Genomic DNA, 12,370 nt, shown 5'->3' on the forward strand with positions numbered 1-12,370 from the left:
AGTATCTAGAGGCGAGCCAAGGAACACTACAGACATACATGGCATGCGTCTTGCGGGTCAAAATATTGTGGGGTGACTTCCAATAGTCGAGAGCGGCCCTGCATTTGACAACTTGTATGTCACCGTTAAATAGTAAATATTCGTAAACTGAATATTAATCCTAGTACCTATTTAGAGATTGATACTTAATAATAATATTATTTAATCGATTTTTAATTTCTTAAATATTCATGATACAAGACAAACGATAAATTAATACATACTTACCTAAACTACTTGAAAAACTTTATCCCTTCTGTCACGATCGTGTAATCTATACTAATATTATAAATGCGAAAGTATCTCTGTCTGTTTGTCTGTCTGTCTCGCTTTCACGCCAAAACTACTGAACCGATTGTAATGAAATTTTGTACACAGATAGTCTAAAGCCTGAGAAAGGACATAGGCTACTTTTTAACTGGAAAAAACGGTTGTAAGGGGGTGAAAATGCGCAAATTTGTTCAAATTAAGTTAGTTCCAAAAATTAATAACGGATGGCGCCGTGCCGTCTCCTACATCGCACAAGCGCTTACTCAAACGTGTTTCTATAAGAGGTGGCAAGGGTATATTTATGTATGTTTTTTTTTTTTGCGTTTTTTTGAAGTACATAAGAGAGTTGATGTTCGAGTTTCGACTTCGACCCCACTCCCCAGTTTTTAACCCCCTACGCAAAAATAGAGGCGTTTTATTATATATGTGACGTGTCTGTCTGGCTGTAAAGTGTAAACATTGAAGTTTGAAGTAAGCGTACCGCGGAAGCACCTCTGTCGTGCAAATTTTGCAATTTGCAGTAATGTAGCCTACATGGTTCAACGGGAACTAAATATTATAAGTTACTCTAGGACGGGAACTACCGCGCGCTATAAGCTGAAGTCCACGCGGACGGAGTCGCGCGCAACAGCTAGTAAAATATAATTGGTTGGTTTAACTTTTATACTTCAGCTCTACTGCTTAATCACATCAAGACTCCGCGCCGGCAGGTATTTCCTGTAAATCTCATCCCAGAACTCCAGGTCTTCTCTCTCCGGGTGATGTTCCACCTGCAGGTGCTTGCCGATGTTGAGGTAGCTCTGGTCTTCCAGGTGGAACTGAGGCCAGGTGTTATCTGGAGTTGGGTTTCTGAAAGGGAGAGAGTTTTTATGAGTTTGGTTATTATGGTCCAAACTCCAAGCCTTTATTAGAGGGATGCTTGTTGTGGTCTTTTAGGTAGAAACTAATGTGCTTATATATTATACTCGTACTAATATTATAATGCGGAAGAGTTCGTTTGTTTGTTTAAACGCTATAATCTCAGGAACTACTGGTCCGATTTAAAAAAATATTTCAGAGTTAGATAACACTTATTGAGGATGGCTATAGGCTACATTTTATCACGCTAAGATTAATAGGAGTGAAGAAATAGAGGAAAATGTGGAAAAACGGGGTAAATTATTTAAAAGGGCTTATCTCACGTACTACTGGAGCAATTTTTCTGTTATTTGGCACATACAAGAAGTGGACAACGTGAAGGATCATAGGCTATTTTTTGTGGACTAATTTGTCTGTGAAAGATCTAATTTACGCGGAAGCCGCGCGGAACGTCTAGTTACTTATAATTATACAAAATCTAAGCGGCTCCGATTTACACAGACAATAAAATGAGTTTCAATATTTTTCCGAGGTCTCCTCTATACCACGTCGGTAGAGCCCGCGGAGCTAATACAAGTTTTAGCTCCGCGGTAGAGCCTTACAACTTACAGGGTGTAACAGAACTAAGTGATAATACTTTAGGGTGTGTATGTGTACCTTATAAAGAGTTTACTGTGAAAGTAACAGTGCTGAAAGAGAATTTTTCATACGTGGGAGAGCCATGCTTCTGCACGAATGGGCCGGCTCGACCGGAGAAATACCACGTTCTCACAGAAAACCGGCGTGAAACAGCGTTCGCGCTGCGTTTCGCCGAGTGAGTGAGTTTACCGGAGGCCCAATCCCCTAACCTATTCCCTACCCTACCCTCCCCTATTCCCTTCCCATCCCTACCCTCCCCTATTACCCTATTCCCTCTTAAAAGGCCGGCAACGCACCTGCAGCTCTTCTGATGCTGCGAGTGTCCATGGGCGACGGAAGTTGCTTTCCATCAGGTGACCCGTTTGCTCGTTTGCCCCCTTATTTCATAAAAAAAAAAAAATATTTTCGTGATTCGTATGGGCAAGTGTCCGAACGTCATGAATTTGCCCATACAAAAGTTAAAAAATAAACTTACTCTTTCAGTGTTGCTACTTTCACAGTGAACTCTATATAAGGGACAAATACAAACCCTAAAGTATTATCACTTAGTTTTGTTACACCCTGTTTATATACGAATTCGCCTAGAAGTTTCGCAGCCTATTTATTACCAACAAACAAATCTTTATAATTGGTACACGTGACATGTTTTGCTCGGCGTCCGTCGCGTGTTTAGGAAGACAAATGAGACAATATTAATACGGCATCAATTATTGTAAATGAGCGACACGATATTGTCTGAATAAATTATTAGGATGTCTGTTTGTCCCTTTATTGTATCTATGTAATCATATACCGTATGCATAATACCTGATTTGTTTGCAGAACAAAGAGAACAGAACAAAGAGTCATAAAGTAAATATTTCAATAGGTAATTACTAATTAATAACATACATGTTGCATAATGTAATGTTTCTATTGGATCTTATTAATGATTATATAAGAGGTTTCTTTATTACTACATAATTATATATATTATTATTATATGCTACCTCAAGATTTTTAAGACTACTTAGAAAAGGATTGTGTCTTATCCTGGTCTTATAAAAATAGGGATGTCTTTATTTCATTTCGGATTAGATATTTAGTTAGCTTAGTTTGAACTTTAAAATATCTAAGGATCTAATATATTTCTCCATTTGTATATATTATCTGAAAGTATAAAATATGTAAATATGTACTTACCCGAATTTCGCGAAATCCGTCCACAGCTTGTTCACCTGTGCGATTAACTTGTTCTCAACGGAGTCGACGGGGTGTCTCTCCGTGTGAATGTTCGTGAACAAGTAGAGAAGGTCGTCCGCGTGGCAGGCCGCTTTCTCATCCGCATACAGCTTCGTCCCTCCAAAGACCTTGTTGAACATGTTAAGCTTGGACCGACACGAAAACTTGTACAGAAACACTCTATTCGTCCGCCTGCTCGCCGCGAGCCGACACCACGTTAAGATATCGTAGAAGAAGAACGCCGCCGAGAAGAATCTGACGAATTTCAGCGCATTAGACTTCGTTAACGGCTCCTTCCCGATGTAGAAGTTTCGGATCATCTCCCCGATTTTGTGGGACTGGAGAGGCGTGTTGTTCAGTATGATCGAATTCGGCACGAAGTATTCCATGAAGGTGTTCGCGTGCTTGATCGCTTTGTCCGTCTTCGGCGTGAGCGCCGGGAATATCAGACCCTCGTGCTCCATGTAGCCCATCATGATGTCGACGTCCTTGTGAAGGTTGTTAAGAATATTCGTGAAGCTGTCCCCGCTGTAGAACCTCTCGACGTTATCAAACTCCTTTTCGCTCACAATAGCCAAATATAATTCAGGGTACTCCCTCCTCCCTTCAGAAAATGTGAGCGGCAGTCGCGGGAAGAGGATCGACTCAGTTGAACATGTTTTTAAGAATTTGGCGATTTCTTTGTCATCGTCTGATTCACAACCTAGGCTCGAGGCCAGGACCAGTGCTCTTTTTCTGGCATTAGTAACCTCCGACCAACAGTTCGTGGTGACGCCGCTTTGCATTATAGCTCGCTTGAATAATCCTTTGCTCATCGGAGACACGAGATGAAAAGAGACGCTGGTTCCACCGGCACTCTCCCCGAAAATCGTCACGTTTTCAGGGTCTCCACCGAAATTACTGATATTGTCCTTCACCCATTTCAGAGCTGCTACCTGGTCTTTCATTCCAGCGTTTCCTGGTATGTCCTCAGTATCTAGGCAGAGGAACCCAAAGACACCGATCCTGTAATTGATGGTGACGAGTACTACGTCGTGCTGAAGAAGATATTTCGGGCCGTAAAGGTCGTCGTTGCCGCTGCCACAGAAAAAGCCGCCTCCGTGGATCCAGACCATTACAGCTTTTGGCTTCTTTGGCGTTAGGTCCGGACTGTACACGTTTAGGTACAGGCAGTCCTCGCTCACCAGGGGGTTTTCTGTTCTGAACAGTAAATCTATTTGAGGACAAACGGGACCAAAATCTTTGGCACTGCGCACTCCACTCCATGACCTCACAGGTTTAGGTGCCTGTAACAAAGAATAATAACAACATAAAGTCATTAAAGTTTACTTCGATTATTGAATACCTCGAAAAATTAAAGCAATTCATTTGCAAATTGTGTTTTTACATCAAGTTGTTGATTGTATACTTGTTAATTTATTATGAAAAGTACCACGGAGTTAAAAGTAAACTAGGTATTATATTATGATAATTTTATTTTTATATCTCGTTCACTTCACCGTGTTAAAGGTCACCGGTAGACAGACCAGCTCACGGATAAAAATTATACCAAAAATAAAATCTTTTCCATAAATCAATTTTATTTTTCAATATTTGTTAAGGCAATAGCCTTCGCAAAGTAAAAGCCTTCTGGACAAAATAAACACAAAATTTCATTCTATTTAAGGAAATACAAAACGTGATTCGCGAAGGTTTTGATTAAAAAGTAATTTATACACTGCAACTTTACTTACAAACAGAATATTGTCACTGATACTAAATAAGTTAATTTGAATGACAAGGGAAAACTGAAATGGACAAATCGTGAATTATTTACATCAGTTATAATTGACAATTCTTGTAAAACTGATATAGGAAACATAAGCCACTGAGTGGGTTGCACCAACTTAATATAACTATAATTACTGTCACTTTAACAATAACTTTAACTATAACACGAAATGTCAAATCTTTGGTTAAAGTGGACGCCATACTTAATGATAACAATAACCGCTCTAACTTATATCGAAATGTTTTCGTGAAAATATACTATATATTAATATACTATGGCTCACAGTGTTGTTAAAACAAATATTTTTCCTGTCGATTTTTTTATACTCTCAATCCCATTAACTGTAGCTTTAACAAAAAGAAAATAAACGCAACAGATATCTAGTTGTTGGAATCAGGCGTTACTTTGCGGAAATCCATAGTTTAAATTTAGTTTCTTATTATTTTTAGCAATATTCTGCGAAAACAACTTCCACCTTTAAGTAAATGAGTGAGTGTACGCATAGGCATGCGTACAGCACCTCCCTCCTCCCACACTGCCTATGCGTACACTCGCATGCAAGAACTTGCAAACACCACCACCACACAAGCAATAGTGGTGTTTGCAAGTTCAGATATCTGTCAAAGTCTGTGGTCAAAGTTAAGGTTAAAGTTAGGTTAGCCTAGTAACTATAACTATAACTTTGACCATTACGCCTCTGGTGCTGCAAGTTGCAACCCACCCTAAGCATTTTTGTTTGTAACAAGTTTTACTACATAATACTTCCAATAAACATTATTATTTCCTACTAAAATTTAATAGAAAATTTTACAGTCTTTTGAGACATTTTTGTTTTCATGTAGACATCATCTAAATTCTAAACTTAGAATTTTGCTTAAAATAACATTATCCTGTCATTACAATAATTAAATAGTAATTAATTAGTGTAATGATAGGACAATGTGCTGACAGTATGATTTATCTTTCGCTAGAAAGTAATAAGGCTGTTGAAAAGATTTGGGATGCTGACAGCATCAATAGGGCACTACTTAGTAATTGAATAATAGGCAATTCTCTCAAGTCTCATGTTGGTCCTCTGATCAAAACCTACAATGATATCGCGGGCTTCAAGCCAGAATAAAAAAAAGTGTTTTTTTTAAAGAAGAAAATAGATGTAAGTGCAATATTGGGAGTTTTGAAATAATTAAAATACAAAAGATCATTTTTTTATTTATGGAAGTACTTTCATAGATGCAAATCCAGAAGGGCGTATGATAAAAAAATATTTTTACTATACGCCCTTATAGCTTAAAGATCGCTTTATTAATTTAGAAGATATTTCTCAAGGAATTCACCTGAAATCTGAGTTCCCCCACTGGCGGCTCCGCGTACGGGATACCTTTGAAGCTGTAGTAGTGTGTCCCATCGTACTCGTTTCCCAGTTGTTGTCCCTCTATAACTCCACCGGTCACTTGCACTTCAACCATTGTCACTGGAAACACAACCTTCGTCTGAATGCTCACTTTTGAAGTACTATGATATTATATCTTAAGTTGGCTCAGAATATTTTTTAAAATAAAAAAAAATATCTTCAAAAACCATAAAAACTATTACTGCTGTGTTTTTTTCTATTTTATTAAATTAATAATTTTATACTTCTTCAAAAAATTAAATAAATAATCATACTTACTTATTTTGAAAAATAATAAGGAAAAATCTTAGTTAAGTCTAATACAAAAAATATTACTTTAAAAATTTCAAAAAGACACACTACACTTAAGAATTTTACCTAGTATATATACGCGTATTACCGATCAAGGTCTATGTGATAAATAAACGTTCGTATATAAAGCACCGATATATACGCCGTAGAACCTTAATATATAGAACTGCTAAAAGCTACTCTGATGCGGTGTCAAACTGTAATTGAGCTTGGACGATTTTTTTACAGGAACTTGTACTATAGTTTGTCAATAATTGAAATACATACTATAATACAATAACAATTATTTTTTCTTGAAACGTAACCAAACCATTCGGCTATAGACTAAATATAATAATAATATTAAATTGAAGTACACAAAAAGAAAAGGATATTGTGACGAAAACTAATGTTATAACATCTAAAAATTTTTCTGCAGACGTCTGCATAATAATGTACAATATATCCGAGGCTTGACTTTTTATTTTCGCATTTAATTACAAAATGTCTAATAAATTACCCGAATGCACCTCTTATCTTCTTTTTAATTTTAATAAATTTAATATCATTTACATGTTAGTCGTAACTAGTAACTAGTAACCTAAAAATTATACTTACCTACCTACAAATTAAGATTTGAGATAATTGTTCTTTTTCTTTATAATATAGATAGCTAAAAAAACCTCTATTTAAATAACACTCACTACAATATGTTAAAATTTGGTAGAATCACATCGAAGTAAATGTATTGACTGCAGCTGTTGTTCATGGCCAAAACAGTATTTTTTTTTCAAACAATACCACAATAATTATAATAATATTATGTGTCAAGAAATTTCTATCTAGTATAGCTACTCGTACCGCATGATTCAGGACTAATGTCACCAAAATGTTGAATACACAGATTTTAGAAGTAAGTTGAATACATTTAGATTGGAATATGGGAATATTATAATTTAACGGTATTTACAAATTGGCAGTGACATTAATAATTAATTCATTAAAATTATACCCCGAACTTTGTTTATATCTTATATCTGTAAACGAGCAATTCTTGTATATATATATATATATATATATATATATATATATATATATATATATATATATATATATATATATATATATATATATATATATATATATATATATATATATATATATATATATATATATATATATATATATATATATATATATATATATATATATATATATAATTGGAATCTCGGAATCGGCTCCAACGATTTTCATGAAATTTAGTATAATTTAGTATATATAGGGTTTCGGGGGCGATAAATCGATCTAGCTAGGAATCATTTTTAGAAAATGTCATTTTATTCGTGTTTTATCGAATACCGAGCAAAGCTCGGTCAAATAGCTAGTTATTAATTATATAATATAGTCGAAAGTCTAAACAAAGACTGATCATGTTTCATTTCCAAAACAGAAAAAAAACATACATTTTTAATTCCTGAAAATGAAAATTGTAAAGAATGTATCGGAAACACATAAAATATATTTTGAAACGAAACAATGAAGTACTCTGTTGACAGAAATTTAACTAGACGACCGGAAAAACTTTTTATCAAAACTTACTTGGACAGGACTTTCACGAATACTACTTACACTAAAAATTAGCGAAATTCGTTCAGTCGTTTTCGAGTTTAAGCCGGACTAATAAACTTGAGTTCACTGAGAAAATAGCAACGTTGAACGAATATTTTGTTTGTATGGGCAAATTCATGAAGCCGCACTGGGGCGCTTGCCTATACAAATCACAAAAAATTGCTCTTTCAGCGCTGCTACTTTCACAGTGAAGTCCATAATATAAGGGACACATCTTAAAGTATTATCACTTCCTATTATTGGACCCTGTACAGAATATTGTAGATATTTTAAAATACCGGATTCACAGTCGTCTTTGTAGTCTTTCACTTACCTCAATTTGCAACTGACTGCTGTATTTTGACGCTCTATCTTAAGGATAAATTTTTATTTTCGTATCACTTAACATTTTACGTATTGTTTATTTTAAAAATAATGTGAAATAAACAGTTAAATGCTAATCACCACTTTTAATTGTCTGCTATATTCTTATGATGATGATACCTAGGTGTAGCCCGCGACTTCGTTTGTACTATCAGAAAGTCAATTTCGCCTAGGTCCGTGGACCTAGTACGTAATTTGGTCGATTCAATGTTAAACCCAGCCGACAGAACACAGCTCATAATAATTAATAAAATTTATTGAAACAACAAAAATTTTACATCTGTTAAAAATATGTTTACAGGTACAATATAATATTTTAAGATTACAGACGTTTTACTGCCGAAGTCTTTGATGTCTCCACTCGGCTGAGCCTGTCCTGCAGATCACCAAAATAGTCTCTCACTTAAAATTAAAAATAAAAACAAAGTCTAAGGCTGGCCTCACACAGCCGGAATGTCTCTCTGAATTAATAATCGGAAATTCATAATCTGAATTTCGGCACCTTACCTCACACATATCTTAAAAATTCAGATTGATCAGTAGTCTCGTGATTCCCCGCACATATAAACGTCTTTATGGAAGAAGAATTAATACTAATCGCATTGCTTTTGGCTCTGTATAATAAAAAAAAGAAATGCAAACGCAAATACTGGGTTCATCCTTTATTGTTGTCGGTATCGTCAGTATCATTCTTACAGATCGATCTGAGAAATTCATAATCTTAAAAAAGCAGAATCTGTGTGGAGCATACTGATATTGTATGGTATTCCGGTCTTTCTGAATTAATAATATGAATTCAGAGTAACATTCCGGCTGTGTGAAGCCAGCCTAAGTGAAAAAAAAAACACAGCAATCTTCTACTAAAAAAAAATAGTAATTATAATATTAATAAAATTTTAAATATCATTAATTATGTGTGGGTGTGTGTGTGTGTGTTCTATCTATATATTATCTCTCTTAATATATTTTGTTCTTTTTCTTTATAATCTAGAGCTTTTAGCCAACTTGTTACTTTTTCTTTTACTTCTCTTAATGAGCTGTCTTTTAAAGTGCATTTCCTATTTAAATCTGGTAGTAAGTTGGACCCGTCTAATTTCCGACCTATATCTATTTTACCGACATTGAGTAAAATTTATGAAAAGATAATACTGAATCAATTACTAACGCACTTTAATATAAATAATATTTTACATAATAAACAATTTGGATTTACAAAGGGACGGTCTACTACAGATGCAGGCGTTGAATTGATCAGTAGTATTTTTAATGCCTGGGAGACGTCGCAGGATGCTCTAGGAGTTTTTTGCGATCTCTCAAAGGCCTTTGATTGCGTGCAACACAAAACATTGGTCAGGAAACTCTGTCACTATGGCATAAAAGGCACAGCACTCGCCCTCCTAAAATCTTACTTGTCAAATAGAACTCAGAGGGTTGAGATAAATGGTAAAAAATCTGCTGGTGCAAAAATTGAAATGGGGGTCCCACAGGGGTCTATATTAGGACCCTTCCTGTTTCTTATTTATATAAATGACCTGCCATTCTTAATTAAAGATAAACATGGGATAGTATTATTTGCTGATGATACATCTCTTACATTCAATATCAAACGGCTTAATGCGTGTTATGACGAAGTAAATAATGCTCTCTCAAAGATTGTACATTGGTTTAGTGTTAATAACCTTTTACTTAATAGTAAAAAAACAAAATGTATTAAATTCAAATTGCCCAATGTAAGGCAAACGGAAACCAATGTGCTTTTAAATGGTGATGTTATGGAGCTAGTGGATACAGCTGTATTTTTAGGTATTACACTAGACTCCAAGCTTCAGTGGGGCCCTCATATTGCTGGGTTGGCCGACAGACTCAGTTCAGCAGCATATGCAGTAAGTAAGATTAGACAATTTTCAGATGAAACAACAGCACGTCTAGTGTATTTTAGTTACTTTCATAGTATTATGTCCTACGGCATTTTGCTGTGGGGCAATGCTGCAGATATAAATACAATTTTTGTGCTGCAGAAGCGAGCTGTGCGGGCAATCTACAAGTTGGCCCATAATACTTCACTTAGAGAAAAATTTAAGGAAACTGGAATCTTAACTGTTGCCTCTCAATATGGCCTATCAAATGTATTATATGTTAAAAAGAATATATATCAATTCACGAAAAAATGTGATACCCATGGGAGAAATACTCGTAATAAACATAAGCTTGAAATTCCGGTGACTAGACTTACTAAAGTCAAAAATTCTTTTAAAGGTCAATGTATACGCCTTTATAATAAGATCCCAGAAATCGTTCAAAATCTCTCAATTAATAGATTTAAAAAAGTTGTTAAAGAACGTTTGTGTACCAAAGCGTACTATAAAGTTACTGATTTCATGAATGATAGTACACCATGGGAATAAGGTCGCCCCCTGCAGAGCTGTTTCATTATAATATGTATAATAATTGTACACTCGTTGTATTTTATTTAGTCATAATGACACTGTTATTTTATAATATATTTTTTGTAATTTTCCATCTTTTTAGAAAAAGATGGCCCCGTGCGAGTTTCTTACGCCGGTTCTTCTCGCCGGGTTAGTTCCCGAACCGGTGGTAGGCATCTGTGTAGCCCCGACGTTCAGAGAATATTTGAAAAAATTTATTCTGAATAAAAAATTTTGAGTTTGAGTTTGAGTTTGAGTTTATTTTATTATATACGAGCTTTTGCCCGCGGCTTCGCTCGCGTTAAGAAGTATTATTATATACAAACTTTTATCCCCTATTTGAACCCCTTGGGGTTGGAATTTATCAAAATCCTTTCTTAGCGGATGCCTACGTCATAACACCTACCTGCATGCCAAATTTCAGCCCGATCCATCCAGTGGTCTGGGCTGTGTGTTGATAGATCACTATGTCAATCAGTCAGTCAGTCACCTTTGAGTTTTATATAATTATATAGATGAATGGGTGTAAATATGGACCAAATCTTCTAGCGAAACTCGAAGATATCCGTGGTAACGGTAGCTTTAATATTATTTTTTTGCGCAATGTTTCGTAATCTGGAGATTTAAGGACAACACGATGTTCCTTGACAATAACGCGGAGTATAAAAAGAGCACGAACAGTAGGTACATCTATATTATCTTTGTATACATTTGCAGTAGATTACCAGATAGGGTTCTTCAATATGACTTTCAATATTGACCGCTGTGCTCTTTCCAGAACTATTATTTTAGTGGTAGCTGCTCCTCCCCAAATTGGTATGCAGTAAGATAATATATTTGTTTTCAGTAAGTTCAGAGTAGCAGAGGTACGTACATTTTTAAAAATGTACCTAAATAAGTTTCCGGATTCTTTTGGCAGTATTAACAATATGTTCCTGAAAATCTGGGTTTTCATCAACCGTGACACCTAGGTATTTTACGGAAGTAGGTCTACTTAGTTACCTACAGTTACATTCTACTATCTGTTCACTTTCTATAGGACATATTATATAATGTATTTTAACGTTATATATCGATTTGCAGGAGGTGCTGATGTTCTTGTTTTATGAAAAAAATATGAGTTTTGACTTTGGGACACTTAAGTGCATTTACAGCGGTTTTAACTACCTCAGTCCAATTGCTCCTATAAAAAATTATTGCTGTGTCATCAGTGTAACAGATTATTTCGGTTCTATGGAGGCTCGAGTTAAATATGCCGTTCATATAATATAAAATAAAAAGTGTGGGGCCCAAGATACTACCTTGTGGTATGCCAAAGTTGACATTCTGTAAATTACTTTTATGTTGGTTGATTTTCACACATTGTGATCGATTAATTAAATAGCTATGGAACCATGCTAAGGCGTTTCCTCTTATACCTAGTAACTCTAACTTGCGTAGTGGAATAATTTTAGTAGAGATTGTGTCGAACGC

At 35.3% G+C, this 12,370-nt stretch overlaps 2 protein-coding genes across 3 annotated transcripts in view; one reads left to right on the forward strand and one right to left on the reverse strand.

Annotated features, from left to right (window-relative positions):
- Positions 1-12,370, forward strand: part of LOC121733963 — a 220,587-nt gene that overhangs the window by 66,045 nt on the left and 142,172 nt on the right. The gene's annotated exons all lie outside the window — the stretch shown is intronic.
- On the reverse strand, positions 941-6,586 carry LOC121733973 (juvenile hormone esterase-like). Of its 2 annotated transcripts, none has more exons than XM_042124385.1 (4): positions 6,567-6,586; positions 6,133-6,269; positions 2,989-4,313; positions 941-1,158 (listed from the first exon to the last, which is right to left on the reverse strand). In XM_042124385.1, the coding sequence occupies exons 2-4, from the start codon at positions 6,262-6,264 to the stop codon at positions 984-986; spliced, it is 1,632 nt and encodes a 543-aa protein (XP_041980319.1). In that variant the 5' UTR covers positions 6,265-6,269; positions 6,567-6,586; the 3' UTR covers positions 941-983. The 2 variants fall into 2 exon arrangements, with proteins under 2 accessions (XP_041980319.1, XP_041980318.1); XM_042124384.1 differs by lacking the exon at positions 6,567-6,586 and adding an exon at positions 6,468-6,493.

Source organism: Aricia agestis, chromosome 14 (assembly GCF_905147365.1).
Source record: "Aricia agestis chromosome 14, ilAriAges1.1, whole genome shotgun sequence".
In the NCBI taxonomy this organism is placed as follows: Eukaryota; Metazoa; Arthropoda; class Insecta; order Lepidoptera; family Lycaenidae; genus Aricia; species Aricia agestis.